Here is a 20,915-nt window from a genome sequence, read left to right as displayed (position 1 = left end):
TAAAACTTGCCTTGTTAAGTGCAATTACTGTGTGGTCGTTAACCTCATATACTTTTCTTGTTCCTTTTAATTGTCCTCTTAACATGTTGATAGTAATATGAGTCATATTACTTGTTCTCATAAGTGTCCACTAAAATAAATGTGCAATGCCAGTTTCTTTAGGTGTTAATGGAACAGTGAATGGCAGGAGTGCTTCCTCTCCTGCTGGGAACGCTCCTGCTATGAACACTAGTTCATTACTAGCAAAGGGAAAGAAGGAGACACCTCAAGCCAACAGTCATGAGCCGGGCCAGCTACATCAGAAAGCCGTTGAGAAAGCAAACCAAAAGGTTAATATTTGGTCAAACACTTAAGAGCCTTTGATAGCGGTGTATTCCACTCCATGCAAACTCACTTTAGTGTTTTCATCTATTGAAAGTTTATAGTTTAGTCCCTCCTCTATAACCTAATGAAAAAAATGTTGACTTTGTATTATTACCATTAAGAAACCCAACAAAAGACCACTAGAGACATCGAGCATGAGTGGCAGCCAATCAGAGTCTCAGTCAGAAAGCTCCAGCGAGGTTGAGGAGAGCAGCAGCGACCCTGACGATATGGAAGAGGAAGATGATGATGACCAGAGCAGCGACAGTGAAGAGTCGGGTTATGAAAAACAGAGTCCAGCTAAGCAGAAAGTCAAAGTAAGTGCGTCTCTTGAACTGCTCTGTAAACAGTGTGTTTAGCTAAGCTCTGAAAATCCGTTAAGATCAGTTTTTGCTGAAAACGTTCTCAAAATATTTTCCTTTTAGTCTAATAGTTGATTAATGTGAAAAAGCTTGCTTTAGTTTGTTTCTAGGGTAAGAACAAATAAAGGTTAATTTGTATTTGAAAAATAAAAAATGCTTTCTGTTGATTAGATGGTAGTTGGTTTGGCAATAGCTGCCTCTTTGGTGGGTGTCAAACTAGGCTTTGTGCTAGCTGACAGAGCTGCCACCATGAGGCTCTCTCAGTAGGAGCTGAAATGACATTCTGTCTTCTCTGTTTGCCTCATCCTCCTACTCAGCGGCTGACACACAACACTCCCGAGAGTAAAAAGAAGAGACCTTGCACAGTTGATGGCAGCTCAACTCAAGACGGACATTGTAACAGTGTTCGTTTGACTTCCTTTTATCACCCCCAGTCTTATTCCAGTCCTGCTGGCCTGCTTCAGTCTGCAGCACTGTTTCTCCAGAGGCCCAGGACTTCAGAAGAGGAATGCCAGCAGCACACCAGTGTCATACAGGCCACAGGACTGGCAGTTAGCAACAGTCCCTTACCACAATCCCAGAGAGCGGCTTGTCCTCTGCCTTTTAGATCTTCTCCCAGCCCCATCTCCTTCTCCAACTCATCAAAACATTTGGCCACTTTAACATCAGCAAAGCGCTTCCATCCTTCATCCTCGCCAAAGCATGCTTCTGTCTCCTCTTCTCCTAAACCTCTTGCCCTCTGCTCCACTAAAAAGTCCCTCTCTCAGTGTTCCCCACTGAAACCTCTTTGTTCACCCAAAACTCCTTTCTCGTCGTCTTTACCCAAACCACAAACACTGCTGGCCTCAAAAGGAGAGTCCCATATGCCCAAATTTTTGATGCCCTCTAACAAACACAGACATCCCATCAATAACACGAAGGACAGCAGTGGAAACTTCCCAGATCAAAGCCTGTTACTCTTACACACTTCTAAATCGAAACAGGTGAGTTACAGTATCGAAGCACATGAAATAAATGACAGCAATGAAGCCTAAAGCGTTTCCTCCTCCGCATCCACGCACACATAATCCTGTTTTTATTTGTTTATCAGCCACCATGGTTTCTGTCATGAAATGATTTTGTTCTTTCACAACAGAGAATAAATGCTCACGCGCCTTTATCTGGGCTTTTATCATACTTGGTGAGCATCTGACCACTACATCACTAGAAGTGACAGTGTGTTTAGCTCTTGTGGGAATACTTCACAAAACTGACAAGCAATTAGCTCTGTTATGCTTTGGGCTGTTTATTATCAAGAGAGAGAAATTGTCCTCTTTTGCAGGACTCTGTTATTGTCGCTATCCTAAGAAGGAGGGAAATGTAGCAATCTGTAACAAGAGGGGTTTTAATTCGGATGATGGCTGTACATTAAATGCATGCTTTTGATTGCCAGATTTTGACAATGGCAACAAATAGAAGATGACAGCTAATGTCTCATGATGGCTGTAAGCCAAACAATTTGAAAATATTTTTCCCATAGCCGCCCGGGTTTCTTCATTGTTTCTGACAGGCTCGAGCCATCTCTTCATTGTTACTGTCACTTATTACACCTTAAATTCCTTAATTTACAGCCCACAGCAGTGTAATATGAGTGACAGTTGGTGTAATTATTTCCTCCTTTTTGTGTGTTCCTTTTTATTTTTTTATTTATAAAGCCCCTCAATTCCACGGATTCTGTGAAGCAAGTTTTCTCTCAGCGACCAAAGAGCCAAAGCTGGTAAAAACAAAAAGAAAACAAAAACAGAAAATCACAATTAAGCGTCCACTTCACTGTTGCTGACACCACCTGAATTATAGTCGTATCAGTGAGCTGTTTTCTCTCCACATCAGCAGTAGCAACATGTTCCTGAACCTTTATCCTAACGGAGCGATCAACGGTGCAGTTCAGGATGCCCCTCTGGCCCTCATCACTAAGCCCCGCATCCAGAGCAGCACCCCCAACAGCAAGCCTCTCTTAGCAGCCACCAGTCCTCCCTGCTCCATGCCTATCAACTTGAGCACTGGCACCAAGGAAATGTTGGACAGCTCCGCCTCCCCTCTTAAGACTTCTGCTTCATCGGAACCCAGATCAAGGAAAACTACCCAGACGGTGCATTCGGGAAGGAGCCTCACCAGAACCAACACATCCTGTCTGCCTGTAGATTTGGTCAGAGGCAGTGAGCCTGATATCCACAGCAGCAAAAACTCGGACGACTCTTTAGGGGACGATTACGATGAGGATGAAGATTCTGGGAGCAGTTTTTCAGGTTAGATTAATTAGACCTGTCTTTTAATTAAATAAAGAATAACATGATCATACTTTATTGCTGATAGAAGCTGTGAAATATGAGGTAGGTCCTGGAAATTAGCTGTGCTCAGTGTGGTTTGAATGTGTGTGGACTGTTAATTAGGTAATAATTTATCTCTCTCTGTATGTGGCACACTGGAATCCCCCACAGAGTCAGAGAGCATCCTGGGGAGCGACTCTGATGCCTTTGAGGATGATGTCAAGGAGTCCGTTGAGACAGAAGCAGATAGCGATGCAGAAAGAAGTCCTCTGAAACTAGCTCAAACCTCATTGTCTACTCAAAAGTCTTCCTCGAGCCTCTCAGCCACCCCCTCCCTGCTCAACATCCAGATTACCAAACCTCCAAGTCTACATAGTAGTTTTTTCAGCCCCACCACCAGCACCGGAGCAATGGGCAAACAAAGTGCACCATCGCCACCCTTCACATTTGCTTCGCAGCCAGGTAATAAATAATAAATCCATAATCCAGATGAAATATCAATCTGATATGAAACTCAGCTACAATTCAGGCTTCAGTGAGAGGAGAGGACGCATTTTGAAGTAAAATATAATTAACGATCTTGTCAACAAACTTGTAAAGTAAAAATATAGCATATTTTACTCAATACTGCATATGCTACTTGTACTGCTGAACCTCTGGGGCATCTGAGGTTTGCACCCTCCTACAAAACATTAAAATGCTGTTTTGTGTGGTGTTGCGTATCGATACCCACATGCGGACTGTAGTTTAATACTGAAAACCGTTAGCCACAACAGGCATCAAATATGTCTCCTTGAAGCAGGATTTATAGTTTAACGGATGGCGGGTCTGCTCAGGTCCCTCAGAAGGCGAGAAAAGCGCTGAGTCATTTCTCCTGTTTTCTAGGATCGGGGAGGAGGAGGAGGGTTACGGATGAGAGAGTTCTGCGATTGCCTCTTGAGTTTGGGTGAGAGTTTGAGCCTGCACTTTGTATCAAAAGAGCCAGATAAAGGTTTGATATTCTGACCATGCCCAATTTGTTCTCAGTGTCATATTTGCTGTAGTGTTGGTGTTTAGGCTGTAGGTGTTAAAGTAAAATGTCAGCTCACTGATGGCTGAAAAGTGACCTTTCGCACATCAGCTGCAGCTAGCTTTTTCTTGGTGGAGCAGCTTAAAACACACAGTATGGGCACCAACAGACAGTGCAGTTATATTTGCAGGTCTGCCACATCAGTTAAATATTAGAGTTTTCAGTTAAACCTAAATTAATATGACATATTTATTCTTTTAACAAATCATTCTCTCCTTTACCATGTAATTTTAAGATTTTGCTGACTTGTGTAAACAAGACACACTGGAGATTAAAGTGGTAATCATGAGGTAAAGACTGCAGCTGGTACTCAAAAAAACCTTCCAGATTTGAATGCGGTGACATCTTCATCAATATCCAAATAGAAGCAGACCACAAAAATATACCTTCTCTCCTTTGGGGACTTTGTGAGTAATACAGCATAGTGGGATGGAAATTAAATGAGGCCTGTCAGTTGGGGTTTAATTGCATCCAGCCTCAAAACAGACATGCAACATTAGCAGCTCCCTGCCCACAAATTCTGCAGGCTTGAACGAGGACAGCCTTTCATCTTGTAGGGATGTTTTTCATTACCAGGTTCACAGGAAGCAGAGGCCGCAAAGCTATATTTCAGCCTAGTTTTGCTGTCTGGGATACGATCCTACATGTGTTTTCTGTAAGCTGTAGTCCAGTGGAGCTCATGGGAACTGCTGGGCTAGCCAGTGACCATTTATTTACACTCTGGTGAACAACAAGGCCACAGACTACACTGTGAGCATCAATTCTATATTAACTATGTTTTACTCGGTGTCTTTTTGTTTTGTTTTTTTCCATTCAGGTGGCAGAGAGAGACACGCATCAGGACTGTAGCGGGGCGTCTACAAGGCGAGGTGGCTTACTTTGCACCGTGTGGGAAAAAGCTCCGACAGTATCCTGATGTAGTGAAGGTAGTGGTATTTTCTGAGAAGTGGATTTAGAGCTTTTAATGATTGCATGTACTAATCAGACTGTTGAAGGATTATGTAACGTTTGGTGGTTCCTACCTATGGATTAATTAGTGTGTGTTATTCTTTTGTCTGCAGTACTTAATCAGGAATGGAATAACTGAAATCTCACGAGACAACTTCAGCTTTAGTACAAAAATTAAAGTTGGGGATTTCTATGAAGCCAGAGAAGGGCCCGAGGTAAAGGCTTCTACTTTTTCATGTTCGTTTCTTACAGACGTGAGCTCACAGTAACAACAGTGATTATTATATGTGCAATCTTTGGTGTACAGTTAGTAGCTTTTGTTAATTTTAGCCTCTCAGTGCTGATTTTGCAGAACATTTCAGCTAATCAGAAAATTGCAAATAAATTTATGTGAAAGTTGCATTTTTAAACCCAGCATCTTTGGAAGGTTATAGAAATGGACTAAAATCAAAATGACCCTGTATATGGAGTTTATAGCGCTAAGCTAGCCATTTTTATCCTTCTGCTTGTATCTACTTCAAATTACCCAGGGTTTACAGTGGTTCCTACTGGCTGAGGATGAGATTGCTCCCAGCATCATAGCGATGGATGGGAGGCGCAGCCGGCGCACAAAGTCTGAGCACCAGCCGACAGGTGATAGCACTGGGGCTATACAGTGGAAACCTTATCCTCTAAATGGTGGTGAAAATAACTTCCAAGATGTCTCTGATGCCAAGTTACTTCGTAAGCTGGAAGCTCAAGGTCAGTTAACGTGGAAAAATGTTTCCATGGCACCTGTTAAAGGTGGGCTTTAGACTGCCAGGAGACTCAGAAATCATTGATAACCTTTTGGGAACCCAGAATTCTTATCAGAAATTTCTTCACAGTAATTTTAATTAACTTCAGAGTTTAAATTATAGTTAAAGTCTAACTAAATTAGACTTTATGCAGCTTCATGCAGCTTTCCATGTTACTGATAATAACTATTAGCATTAGAAGTTGTTTTAAAGTCAGTGCAAGCTGGAAGAAGTGGGTAAACTTTGAATGTCTTAATTTGGAAAATGTCCTTTAGGTGCAAAGGCCTCCATCACGTTTTCTTATAGCTTAGTTCCAGAACAGTGAGGATGAAGTTTGACCATTCCTGCCTGCAGAACTGTTAGAGTTCATCAGCATTTTCTGATTGATCAGTTCATGTCACAGCATCTCAGCTGGGTTGAGGTCAGGACGCTGACATGGCTTTCCAAAATATGAACATGGTTCTTTTCCATTCAGTCTCTGTTTGATTTATTTAAGTGCCTTGATCTTCCTTTTTCCAGTTGAGGTAGCGGAACAGCTTTCAGACTACATTGCTCCCTTCACCATGTTTCACATTTGGGAGTGCACAATGGCATTTGGTCCTCCAAACATTGATAACGTGCAAAAAAAGGGGTTGTTTTTTTTTTTTTTTGTCACAACTGAGACATTTTTGCCTCAGTTGGGCCTTTTCTACACAGAATGTACACAAAGAAATGTGAAGCATCCAGTTAAGCTTTTTGCACTGCTGTGTTTTTATTGGTGTCCAGTGGTTTCATTTGTGGTTTTCTGCTGGTATTGCCTGTTACCCTTCGACTGCTTTTTACTTTTTACTGCTTTCAGGGATTGCGTGTTTTGATCTTGGTGTGATCTTCGCAAGGCTCTCATGCCTGGGATGGATGGCAACAGTCCTGCATTTCCTCAATTTGTCCATCTTTTTGGACCATTTGTCTTAAATTTGACAGATTAAAATTTCAGGTCTTTAAAAATGCTTGAAAATCTCGTGATCGAGGCAGGCTTCACATCAAAAATTTTGTTTGAAAACAGTAGGCTTTGTCTGTATTTATATGCCTTTATAAACCTGGTAACTGTTCCTACTTCATGCTTAAAGACATATCGAGTGTTTTGCTGTTTGATTTGCTGTCAACAAGATTTGTTGTCTTATTGGACAGCCACAAATGGGTTTGACTCTTAGTCTCCGACCTAAACTTCCAGTTGTGATTACACCTTTAAAATCAGCCTACTCTGTTGTTTGCATTTATGGCAGTGCTTAAATTCTCCAGTTAGCTTGTCACAAAAAACTGTCTCTGTAGGTTGTTTAGAGTGATTTGGCAGGTACAGTGGGGCAAAAAAGTATTTAGTCAGCCACCGATTGTGCAAGTTCCCCCACCTAAAATGATGACAGAGGTCAGTAATTTGCACCAGAGGTACACTTCAACTGTGAGAGACAGAATGTGAAAAAAAAACAAAAACAAAAAAAAATCCATGAATTCACATGGTAGGATTTGTAAAGAATTTATTCGTAAATCAGGGTGGAAAATAAGTATTTGGTCAATAACAAAAATACAACTCAATACTTTGTAACATAACCTTTGTTGGCAATAACAGAGGTCAAACGTTTACTATAGGTCTTTACCAGGTTTGCACACACAGTAGCTGGTATTTTGGCCCATTCCTCCATGCAGATCTTCTCGAGAGCAGTGATGTTTTGGGGCTGTCGCCGAGCAACACGGACTTTCAACTCCCGCCACAGATTTTCTATGGGGTTGAGGTCTGGAGACTGGCTAGGCCACTCCAGGACTTTCAAATGCTTCTTACGGAGCCACTCCTTTGTTGCCCGGGCGGTGTGTTTTGGATCATTGTCATGTTGGAAGACCCAGCCTCGTTTCATCTTCAAAGTTCTCACTGATGGAAGGAGGTTTTGGCTCAAAATCTCACGATACATGGCCCCATTCATTCTGTCCTTAACACGGATCAGTCGTCCTGTCCCCTTGGCAGAAAAACAGCCCCATAGCATGATGTTTCCACCCCCATGCTTCACAGTAGGTATGGTGTTCTTGGGATGCAACTCAGTATTCTTCTTCCTCCAAACACGACGAGTTGAGTTTATACCAAAAAGTTCTACTTTGGTTTCATCTGACCACATGACATTCTCCCAATCCTCTGCTGTATCATCCATGTGCTCTCTGGCAAACTTCAGACGGGCCTGGACATGCACTGGCTTCAGCAGCGGAACACGTCTGGCACTGCGGGATTTGATTCGCTGCCGTTGTAGTGTGTTACTGATGGTGACCTTTGTTACTTTGGTCCCAGCTCTCTGCAGGTCATTCACCAGGTCCCCCCGTGTGGTTCTGGGATCTTTGCTCACCGTTCTCATGATCATTTTGACCCCACGGGATGAGATCTTGCGTGGAGCCCCAGATCGAGGGAGATTATCAGTGGTCTTGTATGTCTTCCATTTTCTGATGATTGCTCCCACAGTTGATTTTTTTCACACCAAGCTGCTTGCCTATTGTAGATTCACTCTTCCCAGTCTGGTGCAGGTCTACAATACTTTTCCTGGTGTCCTTCGAAAGCTCTTTGGTCTTGGCCATGGCGGAGTTTGGAGTCTGAATGTTTGAGGCTGTGGACAGGTGTCTTTTATACAGATGATGAGTTCAAACAGGTGCCATTCATACAGGTAACGAGTGGGGGACCGAAAACCTTCTTACAGAAGACGTTACAGGTCTGTGAGGGCCAGAGATTTTCCTTGTTTGAGGTGACCAAATACTTATTTTCCACCCTGATTTACGAATAAATTCTTTACAAATCCTACCATGTGAATTCATGGATTTTTTTTTTCACATTCTGTCTCTCACAGTTGAAGTGTACCTCTGGTGCAAATTACTGACCTCTGTCATCATTTTAAGTGGGGGAACTTGCACAATCGGTGGCTGACTAAATACTTTTTTGCCCCACTGTATGTGTAGGTCAGGTTTTTCTAATATTTTGAGGACCTTACGGCACGTGTGATTTCATGCTTCATATTTTATATTTCATCATGTTGCAGAAATAGCACGACAGGCAGCTCAGATCAAAATGATGAGAAAACTAGAGAAACAGGCTATAGCGCAAGCCGCAAAGGAGGCAAAGAAACAACAAGGTAAACTTCTGTCGTCAAATCAGACTCATTTGAAACACTAGATGACGTGCTTTGTGCAGATCAGATTTTCATGTGTTTTTCAGCAATAATGGCTGCTGAGGAGAGGAGGAAAAAGAGGGAACAGCTGAAGATTCTTAAACAGCAAGTAAGGATTTATGTTTAATTTTCCACGCAGAGCTTGAGCCACTCTGCTCTTTACACACTCCAAGGTGAAAAGGTTTTAAGCACACTTGAATAGCTTTGAAACCGTACAAGAAAGTTGCTGTTCTCCACAATGCTGCACCTTTCTCATCTGCATAGAGCCACTGTACGTCTTCACCCCCGCACCGTGCTCCCCTCCACCGCTCTATAACATGCATGACTTAATAGTTAATTCATTTGATCTCGCCCTCATCCTTTTACCAGGAGAAGATCAAGCGCATTCAGCAAATTCGTATGGAGAAAGAACTCCGTGCACAGCAAATTCTTGAGGTTTGTCCTGAAAGTTATTGCAGAAACATTCTTAAACACTTCCTCTCTGCTGTTGATAGGATTTATAGGAAGAAGAAAAAAAGCAACCAAAGGCTATTCCTAAATTATGTGGTCCTACTTTTAGTCAGTACATGTGACTAATGCTTAATTGGTTTTTTGCAAAAAGTGCCATTGAATATGAAAATCTCCTCAGACCATGCTGGAGCTTAATGCAAAATACAGTATTTCATTAAGAAAGAGGTGGACCAGAGTTTACCGTGGCTAGGTGAAATACCTACTTTGCATTCCCTCACTAATAGAAGCTGTGAATATTTTAGCCTTCATAAATCAAATTTCAGTTGACACGCTTGGCAAGTGGCTCTTAACAGGATTTCATTGGGGCTATAATTACTGATAGAAATTTTGCTTAATTTATTCTCACTGCCTGCTGGTGTTTAATAATAACCACTGCCATTTTGTCTTTCAGTCTTAATGGGAGGAAATAATTATCTCATTGCTCAAGATTTCAGTCTGTTAGATTTGATATTATCAGGGAGCCGCTGGCTTTAAGTAGACTGACAAACGGCAATCTTGGATGTAACAAGGAAATCACTCAGTTTTAAAGTTTTCTCTGTGTGATGTCTTAGTTGAAAATGAGTCAATATATTAGTCAAAAGCATTTGATAGATATCTCAAAGGTTTGCTTCAGTTAATAGCATCTTTTGTTTGTGCTTGAATGAGTGCATCGGGTCTGTTTTGCGCTTGCAGGAAAAGAGAAAAAAAAGGGAAGCGGCGGCGAGTGCCAGGATACTGGAAGCTGAGAAACGTAACAAGGTGAGAGGAGGTTAATGAGCTAACCTTTGTTTTGATTTGAACGTCTGTCGCTGCTTACGTAATGTTTTTGGTTTTTGCCTTGTAGTTTAAAAAGCACTGCATTCCAAACGCATGTATAAATGAACACATGATTACGTGTGTTATGTTTCCTTTCCACTTGAACTAATTTTGTTTGTAAAGGAGAGGGAGATGCGAAGACTACAAGCCGTCATACTGAAGCACCAGGTATTGTTGCCTAAGTCACACGCGTTGGAAATTTCTTATATTAGTTTAAATTTTTTTGTAATGTGTAATTTTTCTGTTTCTTAATATTTTGACAACTCTTTCTGCCAGGAGTTGGAGAGACATAGACTAGATATGGTATGAGTATGCTTCTGTGTGTTTTGACAACGTATTGTGAATGTGTTGTGTTATATGGCTGCCATCGCAACAATGGTTAACTCCTAGTTTTTGCTGTAGTCAAACAACATCCGTCTGCATGGCTTTTCCAGTACAGTGCACCGCTTATGTCTGCACTATTGATCTCTCAGATACACACATCCATTATCTGCCCAGAATGATCACGAATGAATGCAACGCACTCTAATAAATATTTCTATTGCACTGTTTGTTTTGAAACGATGTCATGTGTCTGCTTTCGTCCTTTTTATGCGTATATGATTGTATAGATATGCAGCAATAATAATATATAATCTCCATGATGTCTTGGTACTTTAATATGATGTGGTTCATCAGTTTAGTGGAGATGCATTCATTATTTTGCTCGTCGCTGCAAAACAATATCTGCTGCTTGCGGTTAAAACTCTCAGCCTGCTTCTCGCCAACACGCTCAGATTAATTTTGTAATGGCTGTGTCTAACACTGAGCTTATGCTTTGTGTATGCATCACTGCCCTCATTTGCTTTTTGTTTATCGCCGTGTCCCATTTTGTTTAACCGTTCCATACAATGTACAATGTGCAACACGCGCCGACTGTTACGTCTTTGTGCGTGTCATCAGGAATGACATCTGTGAACAAATGTCTTTCTTTGAAAATGATATAATCTGCGCGTCTGTGTTCTACCAGGAGAGGGAAAGACGCAGGCAGCACATGATACTCATGAAGGCTGTCGAGGCCCGCAAGAAGGCGGAGGTGAGTAACTGCTGATGTATCACAGCTTGTTTTTGCAGACTTGCTGAAGGAAGGATGAGTGAAACAAGGAAAGTTCAGCAGTCTGCTATGATGGGACATAGTACCATATGTACAGGGGCATAGGCGTGCAACGATACACAAAATTCACGGTTCGGTTCGATACTTTGGTGTCACGGTTCGATATTTTTTTCAATACAAAAAAATGTTCATGCTTTTTTAATTTGTCATTTATTAAAATTAATTTATTAAAATGGGCTATATTCTCAGCAGCATATTAAACATATCAGGTCCCCATAAGGAGAATCATGTGCTAACGGCTGTCTAAATGACTCGGGTAAAGTTTGTAGCATGCGTGCTTGTTGTTTTTTGTCTGCTTCCACTTGTCTTTGCACTAGGATGATGTCGGAGTAAATGTGCAGTGATATTCATTTTGTTCCCACTAGTGCTGTCAGCGTTAATCTGAAATGACGTTAACGCCACAACACGGCAAATCTCCGTTAACGAGCTACCGCGGATCGCCCCGTGCGTGGGGCTGGACGGCGTCAACACGTTAACGGGCAAACTGCGCTAACGCAGTAGTTCCCACTAGAGATGGACCGATCCGATATTACGTATCGGTATCGGTCCGATACTGACCTAAATTACTGGATCGGATATCGGAGAAAAATAAAAAATGTAATCCAATCCATTAAATATCACGAAAGCACCTCACAAAACTTGCAACACGCCGTAACTCACCTCAGAACGTTAGCACGTCGGAGCAGTATGCATCACGTGATAGAGCGGCTGTGGCATGCGGGACCTGTGGTCTGGATAGCATTTGGAGCTTCGCTAGCAACCCGGCATTTCATCTCCGACAAAGTTATCCCCGAGAGAAGTAAAGCAAGTGTGTAAGTCCATCTCTGAATGTTTGTAAAGCATTCCTGCGTTAAGCTTACCAAACGATATATGGAGCGACTGCCTCTTCTGGCTGCTACTTCAATCATGAAACTGCTTAATGATCAGCTGATCGGCTTTTCTGTCACGAGTCCGTGTCTCTGGTTTGTTTTTGGCCCACTTTGCACCAGAAAGAGGAAACCAGCGGCTGAACAACAGCAGCACGTTTAAGCTTGATCAGCTGTTGTTAGAATTTATTTAATCTTACTTTCTACTCGAGGATCTTTTTCTACGTAGCTGACGGCTGGTAACTGTGCAGGGGCGGATCTAGCAAAGTTTAGCCAGGGGGGCCGATAGGGCATTAACAGGGAAAAGGGGGCACAAAGACATACTTTTCTTTCTTATTCTCATTTAAAATGTCTAGCTTTTAATAAATAATTATCCGAATCTTACACCCAAAGTTTTAATTTGATGTAAAATGAATAGAAGTCCATTACTGTATATAGTGACTATTAAGTCTAATATATATACCCTAGTAAGCTATAGTACTTTTTCCTTTGGGAAGGTACCATCTGTGCAGTCTGCAATTTTGTTGAAGAAAGATGTTGAATCTATTTAATATTTCTTGAAAAATAATTGATTTCTGTGCTTTTTTTTTTTCACACTGCATCAAATTAAGGTTGATTACGTTGATTAAGCATCATGAGGTGGAGTGTGAGGGGTGGTTCCCCATTTTTTATTTATTTATTTTTGTTGTTGCTGGGAGTTGGAACCCTATTAGTTAGGTTGCTTAATATTTACGCTAAGTACTCTTTAAAATACCAGAATAGGGAGGATGGTGTAGGTTTAAGTTTATTAGATTGATCAGTATTGCTGAACTATGAAATATATTTTTTTTTGCATACAGGTATAACAGAATAGCTTTAGTGTAGTTGTTGTTTTAAACTTGAGTATGAACTTATACAAAATGCAGCAAAATATTTAAAAACAGTTTTGTTGATTAAAAAACACTATATCGGATTCATATCGGTATCGGCAGATATCCAAATTTATGATATCGGTATCGGACATAAAAAAGTGGTATCGTGCCATCTCTAGTTCCCACCCATGTAATTGAGCATTGCGTGGCACATCCAACATACTGTTTTACTTTTGTCCATGACGCGCTTACCATCAGGGTCATGCTTCACATGAAGACCAAAATAGTTCCAAAGGCCAGATCTGAATGAGGGTGCAGGAGATTCAATTTGCCATGTTGCAAGGAGCTTAGCTTCTGTCTTGCTAGCTTGCGCTGCGCTCAGTGGATCTGTGCTCGACAGTGCAGCCTAGGCGGAGTAGTCGAACGCAGATCCACTGAGCTCTCAACACAGACAGCATCGTCAGAAGAAAAGTTGATCAAATAAATTTAAAAAATTTTATTGTTTGATACATATGCGTACCGAACCGAAAGCACTGTATCGAACGGTTCAATATCGATATGAGTATCGTTGCACCCCTAGTATCACATAACGCCAGAAGGGCTTTAAAACAAAAGTTAGTTTTGCCACCGATTCCCAAAATCTGTTCTTCTTTTTAGAGAAATAAAAAAAACCCCCAAAAAAACAACCTTTATTTCCAGTTTCTTCTGATTGTGCACTATTATTTGAAACAATCTCTCACAGGTGTCCCGTTATTTTGAGATCTGTTGAAGGCCTTACCATGTGGTCTACATCATGGTTAAATTATTTAGTAACCCTTTTTGACTTGTGGCTGAGAGTGTTATCATCCTGGATGAGACCACTCCTGTCAGAATAGACATGTTCTTAAGAAGAAGGATGTGGAGAAGTGTAAATGCTGTGTTAGACTAACTGCACACAAAGATGGGTTGAGGAAATCTGTTGAATATGGTGTTGTGGTCCCTCTGTGTGCACATAACATGAGGTGTGACTGAATATAAGAGGTGAAGAATAAAATAAATTTCATTCTTAGACTCATGTGTTTGTTGGATTGTGTTTGTGCTTGTTGTTTTGTTGAGCATCTCGTGGAACATCATGTGCGGTCTGTTTATGACTGAATAATTTCATGAGGAACTGGCCATGTAAATGACCAGACATGAAAACAAAATTATAAATTCATTCATTCAGTAATGCAGTACACAGTACAAGAAAGCACATGGTGATCCTAAAAGCATTTCTTTTTTCTTTTCTTTTTTGTTCTTCACTTTGTAAATCAGTGTAAATATAAGTATATTGTTTGTAAGGATTTAACTTTCCTTTAGGAGAAGGAACGTCTGAAAAAAGAAAAGAAAGATGAGAAACAGTTGAACAAGGAAAGGAAACTGGAGCTCAGAAGACTAGAACTGGAAAAAGCAAAGGAGCTGAAGAAGCCAAATGAGGACATGTGTTTAGCGGATCATAAGGTATACACACTCTGTGTTAATGTTGGCTGAGATGTTGGCAAATAGAAATAAGAGTTCATATATCCGTCTTGAATAGTGTCCATTTGTCTGAAAGAGCAGATTTCCCACCAGTCCAGTGATCATTTTGATATAGTTATCAACCAGTATTATCATTATTGGAGCTGTGCACATCCTTAAAGATTAGAACTGCTTTTGGTGATTTATGGTATAATTGTTTCACAATCTGTAACAAAACAGATGTTTAAGATCATTTAAAGCATCTGGAATTCATGAAAAGGGTTAAAACGGTGCCACCGTGTGGCTCCTCGTGTTATAACATTGACCAAGTGTTCAAACTAGTCCTTCACTAAAATATGTCTTGGAACATGCACCCCATTTTTAATTTCAAAATCAGAGCAGTTTGCAATAATGTTTTATAAACTGCAATCCAGTAACTATTATAGTTGTATAGTTTTGTGTATAATTTCTGTGTAGGTTTTATCATACTTTAAGTTTTTATTTGCATTTCTTTACAGCCTCTTCCAGAGTTGTCCCGTATCCCTGGTCTGGTATTAGCAGGAAGCACCTTCTCTAACTGCCTGATGGTTTTGCAGTTTCTGCACAGCTTTGGAAAGGTGCTGGGACTGGATTTAAATTCAGACCCGCTCACTATAGGTGACCTTCAAGAAGGGTTACTGAACATTGCGGAAAATATGGAAAAGGTCCAGGACCTGTTGGTGACCATGCTCTCTGCAGCTGTGTGTGATCCTGGGGTACCTGCAGGTCACAAGGTGAATCTGTTGTTGTAATTGCAGTTTGGATTTTTGGAAGTGTAAACGCTTCCTGTGGTGTAAATAACACACACAGACATACAGCACAGACATGCTACTGTGTCCCTTTAAAATGTGGTGTTTCTGATTTTTAAATATTGCATTCTCACTGATTTGGTTATTACAATGCTGAGTGAGCTGTAATAACTAAAGAATTGACAGCAGTGACAGTAGACACGTATAAATGTATAAGGAAATGTTGGCAGCAGCTTACCTTGTAAACAAGACCCAAGCTATTTGCTCCATATGTGTTTTTAACTTCAGAGATCTAAAGTCTTTAGGTGGGTAATTATTGTACTTATGCCCCATTTTAGTTTTAAATCACAAATTTAATTCCTCCCCAGACCATTCCACATTATTGTGTAGTTGGATATAAACATTTCTTTGATTGACTGTACTTAAATGTTCTCCTAAGAAGCTGTTGTGTGCATGCCAAGAGAGATATACAGAGTGTGACTTAATAATCTGCACATCCCAGATGTGACACATCCTGTGAGACACTTAAGCACTTAACATCAGGAAGGGATAATTGCTTGAAAGGACAGTTTTCTATCAGACACATACAATATTGTGATTTTTTTTTTTTTTTTTTTTGATTTTTTTTTTTTTTTTTTGCGTAAGGCTACAGAACATAAAAAGGAAGTCTCATGTAAGCTTACTGATTTTGTTTTTATTTCATTTTTTTTAAAGAGCAAAACCATCTTGGGGGACCACTTGACTAATGTGGAGATCAACCGGGACAATGTGTCTGAGATTCTGCAGATCTACATGGAGGGTCACTCTGAACAGAAAGAGGTGGCCATGCTAGCTTTTAGTCTCAGGACTAAGCCTTTCCAAGCCCACAGTCCGTCACAGAAGGCCTCTGTTTTAGCATTCCTGGTAAATGAGCTTTGCTGCAGTAAGGCTGTGATCAGGTGAGTGCCCTGCCTCCAACTGAAATTCATGATGTCAGTGTTTTCATTTCACCCCACCTAAAAAAAATAATCATAAATAGTAAACTTAATAACCATTGAAGTAAATGCTTCCTTTAAGGGTTTGCATCTTATAGAATAGAATAGAATAGAATAGAATTCAACTTTATTGTCATTGCACATGTCACAGGTACAAGGCAACGAAATGCAGTTTGCATCCATCCAGAAGTGCTTTAGCCATGATATAGATATATTACAAATATATATTAGCAATAATATCGATATGTGAGTATATTATAGAAATGGGTCTATTATGGTATGTTATAATGTACATGGTATGAAGTATGTAGGTTACTTATGTATGTTATGAATATGCTATAACTGTAAGTATGTACAGGCTGTATATGCATGTTATTATTGTGTGTTTGAGGGTACAGTTGTCCATTGTGTGTGTAGGTGGTTGTGGGTGTGTGTATGTCCAGTCCATGTGTTAACGTGGGTCAGATGTCAGGAGGCAGAGTTCAGGAGTCTGACAGCTGTGGGGAAGAAGCTGTTCCGGTACCTGGTGGTCTTAGTACGGAGGCTCCTGTAGCGCCTCCCAGAGGGCAGGAGGGTGAAGAGTCCATGTGATGGGTGACTGGGGTCTTTGATGATTGTCCCAGCCCTTTTCAGACACCGCTTCCTGTAGATGTCCTTTATGGCAATGCATCGCCGGAGCACCACTTCCTGCCATAAAGGACATCTACAGGAAGCGGTGCTCCGGCGATGCATTGGGCAGTTTTCACGACCCTCTGCAACGCCTTCCGGTCTGAGGCAGAGCAGTTCCCGTACCAGACTGTTATACAGTTGGTCAGGATGCTCTCGATGGTACAGCGATAGAAGTTCACCTGGATGTCTGAGGACAGGTGGTTCTTCCTCAGAGTCCTCAAGAAGAAGAGGCGCTGATGAGCCTTCTTGACCAGCTTGGAGCAGTTGGTCGTCCAGATGAGATCCTCGGAGATGTGAACTCCCAGGAACTTGAAGCTGCTCACACGCTCCACAGCCGTCCCCTTAATGTAGATGGGTGGACGTGGGTCAGCATTCCTCCTGTAGTCCACGATGAGCTCCTTGGTGTTAAGTGTTAAGCAGCAGGTTGTTTGTGTCGCAACACTCAGCCAGACGAGTGTGTGTTAATTTTCTTTCTGTGCCTGAGAGTGGAACATTCAGGCTTGTTTTATTCATGGAGTCTTCAGTTTTAATGGAATAGCTGAAGTATTAAAAGGAATATGACAAATCGTGGCCTGATTGACAGTTTCACAAGGTTGCATCAAACTACGTGGCATCAATTTTTTATTAGCTCTACACTTTGAAGCACATCTGGTGCACACTGCAATGCATTGAAAATGCCTCATCCTCTTGCACAAAAACATCACCGAAATGTCGGTTTCGACATTTTTTTTTATTTTTTATTTTTTATGTTTTTCAGTGAGATCGACAAAAACATAGATTATATGACCAACCTGAGGAAGGATAAGTGGGTTGTTGAGGGAAAGCTTCGGAAGTAAGTATACGTGATTTCGGCTGTTGTTCAAAGATTCTTGTGCATGCACTTGGACATTTTGTGACCAGCACTTACTTTTTTCCTATGTTGTTTTTTTTTTTCTTCTTTTTTTTTTTTCCTTTTTTGAAAGACTGAGGAGTATCCACACCAAGAAGACGGGGAAGAAAGACAACAGTTGGGCAGGAGAGAACAACCATGCCTTTGTGCTCGTCAGTGTTCAAAACAAATCCAAGAGGAAAGAAGGGGACAGTGAAGAAGAGGAAGATGAGGACGATGACAGTGAAGACCAAAGAGATGACGAGGAGGAGGAGGAAGAAGAAGCAGGTGGAAAAAGAGGAAAGAAAACAGACATATGTGAAGAGGAGGTCAGTGGAAACATAATGCTGTTAACTTGAGCCTCTGACTAAATCTGTGCTGATTATGGCAATAGTCCACTTTTTTTTCCATGTAGGATGACAGTGTACGCTCTGCCAGCATCGAGGAACTTGAGAAACAGATTGAGAAAACATACAAGGTAAATGAAACCCCAATCTCAAGAATTACTCATAAATGTAAAGTACCCAGGAGTGGTAGAAAAATAATAATAAAAAGATGTGCACACATCAAGGTAGCATTTAACTACACTGAATGGTTGAAATGCTACTAGGTGAACGCAGGAAATAATTGGTTACAATTTACAGATTATTATTTTGAGTACTTAACAGTCACATGATGCATTTTATTCTCATATTTTGACTGATTTGTTTGCCAGAAATAAAATGTAATATGAGGATCTATTATAACAAACCAGCATGAAGTGCACAGCATCGACCACTGAACTGCAAACATGTTCAGTGATTCAAACTTAACACAGCAATGACTCATAAGCAAAACTCTGTTAGTAAGATAAGTACTGAGCAACAAAACAATTTTCATAAATTAGCCTTTAGTTTCCTATAGGAACATGGGTCTCCCTGTACACTTGGTTTGTGGTTACAAATTAGAAGAGTCCTGTTGAAATTCACACATGCAATTGGAATTTTGTGTGCTTAGTGTAGTAAAATGTGGCCTTCATAATGTTTTTTCTCTCTGTTACCACTCCCAGGTTCTGTGTGAGTGGGTTAATAACTTCCTGAACTTTGTGTCTCTCTAGCAACAGAGTCAGATTAGACAGAAGCTGTTTGACTCCTCCCACTTACTGCGCTCTGTGATGATTGGCCAGGACAGATACAAGCGGCGCTACTGGGTCCTTCCACAGTGCAGTGGCATTTTTGTTGAAGGCACTGAGAGCAGTGAAGGTGCAAAACAAAACCAATGTCTCCTTTGGTCGTTGTTTAGTGTGTTTAGGATCAAAATCCTTACTGATTTCTTTTTTGTTTTTAACATTGTTTTCATTTTATGTTACTTAGGCTGTGAAGTGGAGGAGGAGGAGAGAAGAAGACAGTGGGCTACTGAGGTGATCAGAGTAAAAGGGGAGCAGTTGGAACAGACAAATCCGGTGGTCTCCAGCTCCACACAGAGCACAGACAATGATACAGCTAGCCAGCAGGACAAAGACAATCTCTTCCTCCAAAAACCTGGCTCTTTATCTAAGCTCAGCAAACTTCTAGAAGTAGGCAAAATGGGTCAAGATTCAGACATCAATACACAGAACAGTCATTCTTTTAAAGTCCCCACCACGGCTTCTTATCCTTCGTATCCTGCCTCACAGATAGTCCCTACTCAGCAGGGTCTGATGGATAAATTGGACACTGCGGTGCCATTTCTGCTCAGTGCTACTCAGCTGAAAAGCATTCACTGGGTGACCCAGAGTCCTCAGTCCAGCCTTCATTATGACCAGCTGTCCAAGACACTGACTGAAAAAAGCAGCCAGTGGTTTAGCCTATTTCCTCGCTCTCCCTGCGACGAGTCCTCAGTGACCTCTGGTTCCAGTCCACCAGTTTCCTCATCTTCTCCACAACCCATCAGAACCAAATCCCCCTCTTTCCTCTCCACTAATCCCTCAGCTACAGATAGCTACAACACTACTCCTGGGATCAGTAACACAGAATTGCCTATCTTTCAGGTTGGTGGATAACAATAATGCATCTCCATCTCAGATAGAAGGATCAGTTCATGAGTTTTTAGAGCGCTGATAAGTGTTGCAAGAATTAGTCCATATTACATCACAATTTTTCCTTTGTTGGACCATGCATGTGGCATTGGAATAAAACTGTAATCTGATCATAATTCTGAGTGTATGCATTTTTATTCTCAGCAAGTAAAGTCTGGCATTCATGAAGGCAGACTGACACAGCATGACATGTCTAGCTCAGTGGCAAGTCCCAGCCTGCCCTTCTCTGGCACACCTCTACCCCCTATGGTGGATCTAGCTTCACAGCATGCAGAGGGTCATGGAAATGAGGCCTCTTTTCTGGAAAATAACTCTATCAACAAGTGCGAGACCTCAGAGTCCCCAAGTGATAAGTCCACTTGTGCCTCATATGCTGCCATAGAGGGGGCCAAAACCCAAGACTACCCTTATCCTCGGCCCATCCCAGAGGGTAAGAACGGCACGCTGCCAGTATGCACAAATCAGATATGCTGGACTGAACATATCTATTGCCCAGACAGCAACAGAATATGCCGTGGTGATTGTCAGTCAAACAAACAAATGTTGCTAAAATTGAAAAGCACAGTCACTTCTCCAATTTGTGTGTGTTTCCAGAAATGCTGCATGGCTGGTGGAGTGTGTCTGACATGGAGAACCTGCACAGTCTGGTCAAGACCCTCCATTGCCGGGGCATCAGAGAGAAGGCCTTGCAGAAACAGATCCAAAAACATATGGAGCATATGACCAAGCTCTGTGAGAACAGCAAAGATGGTGGGTTCACATTTCCTTTGAGAGTCGGCAGACATTCAGCATTTCATGATTTTTAAAAGTATTGTTATTTGAGTTTTTAATGTGATGTGACACATTTGGCTATGGAATTTCTTTTTTAAAAGCGTTCCTTAGAAAGCAGTTTGCTTTAATGTTTTCATACAT

At 41.2% G+C, this 20,915-nt stretch overlaps 1 protein-coding gene across 13 annotated transcripts in view; it reads left to right on the top strand.

Moving 5' to 3' along the window:
* LOC308409595 (bromodomain adjacent to zinc finger domain protein 2B-like) overlaps positions 1 to 20,915 on the top strand; it is a 55,016-nt gene that overhangs the window by 30,420 nt on the left and 3,681 nt on the right. For 6 of the 13 annotated variants that reach the window (XM_080902450.1, XM_080902455.1, XM_080902451.1 and 3 more), the window contains 27 exons: positions 154 to 329; positions 486 to 680; positions 1,043 to 1,708; positions 2,420 to 2,481; positions 2,595 to 3,010; positions 3,203 to 3,493; positions 3,917 to 3,977; positions 4,918 to 5,026; positions 5,162 to 5,263; positions 5,579 to 5,789; positions 8,869 to 8,961; positions 9,045 to 9,106; positions 9,367 to 9,432; positions 10,180 to 10,245; positions 10,426 to 10,470; positions 10,579 to 10,605; positions 11,312 to 11,377; positions 14,511 to 14,651; positions 15,167 to 15,421; positions 16,151 to 16,374; positions 17,837 to 17,911; positions 18,042 to 18,276; positions 18,363 to 18,425; positions 19,044 to 19,188; positions 19,300 to 19,955; positions 20,148 to 20,433; positions 20,598 to 20,753. In XM_080902450.1, the coding sequence (XP_080758576.1) occupies positions 154 to 329; positions 486 to 680; positions 1,043 to 1,708; positions 2,420 to 2,481; positions 2,595 to 3,010; positions 3,203 to 3,493; positions 3,917 to 3,977; positions 4,918 to 5,026; positions 5,162 to 5,263; positions 5,579 to 5,789; positions 8,869 to 8,961; positions 9,045 to 9,106; positions 9,367 to 9,432; positions 10,180 to 10,245; positions 10,426 to 10,470; positions 10,579 to 10,605; positions 11,312 to 11,377; positions 14,511 to 14,651; positions 15,167 to 15,421; positions 16,151 to 16,374; positions 17,837 to 17,911; positions 18,042 to 18,276; positions 18,363 to 18,425; positions 19,044 to 19,188; positions 19,300 to 19,955; positions 20,148 to 20,433; positions 20,598 to 20,753 (4,950 nt within the window). The remainder of the gene's footprint in view (positions 1 to 153; positions 330 to 485; positions 681 to 1,042; positions 1,709 to 2,419; positions 2,482 to 2,594; positions 3,011 to 3,202; positions 3,494 to 3,916; positions 3,978 to 4,917; positions 5,027 to 5,161; positions 5,264 to 5,578; positions 5,790 to 8,868; positions 8,962 to 9,044; positions 9,107 to 9,366; positions 9,433 to 10,179; positions 10,246 to 10,425; positions 10,471 to 10,578; positions 10,606 to 11,311; positions 11,378 to 14,510; positions 14,652 to 15,166; positions 15,422 to 16,150; positions 16,375 to 17,836; positions 17,912 to 18,041; positions 18,277 to 18,362; positions 18,426 to 19,043; positions 19,189 to 19,299; positions 19,956 to 20,147; positions 20,434 to 20,597; positions 20,754 to 20,915) is intronic. The other 7 variants (XM_080902453.1, XM_080902449.1, XM_080902454.1 and 4 more) reach the window with 7 other exon arrangements.

The sequence above is a fragment of the Rhamphochromis sp. 'chilingali' genome (assembly GCF_963969265.1).
Source record: "Rhamphochromis sp. 'chilingali' genome assembly, chromosome: 14".
In the NCBI taxonomy this organism is placed as follows: domain Eukaryota; kingdom Metazoa; phylum Chordata; class Actinopteri; order Cichliformes; family Cichlidae; genus Rhamphochromis; species Rhamphochromis sp. 'chilingali'.
The sequence above is the reverse complement of the archived record's forward strand: the minus strand, read 5'-3'. Positions and strand labels throughout refer to the sequence as shown.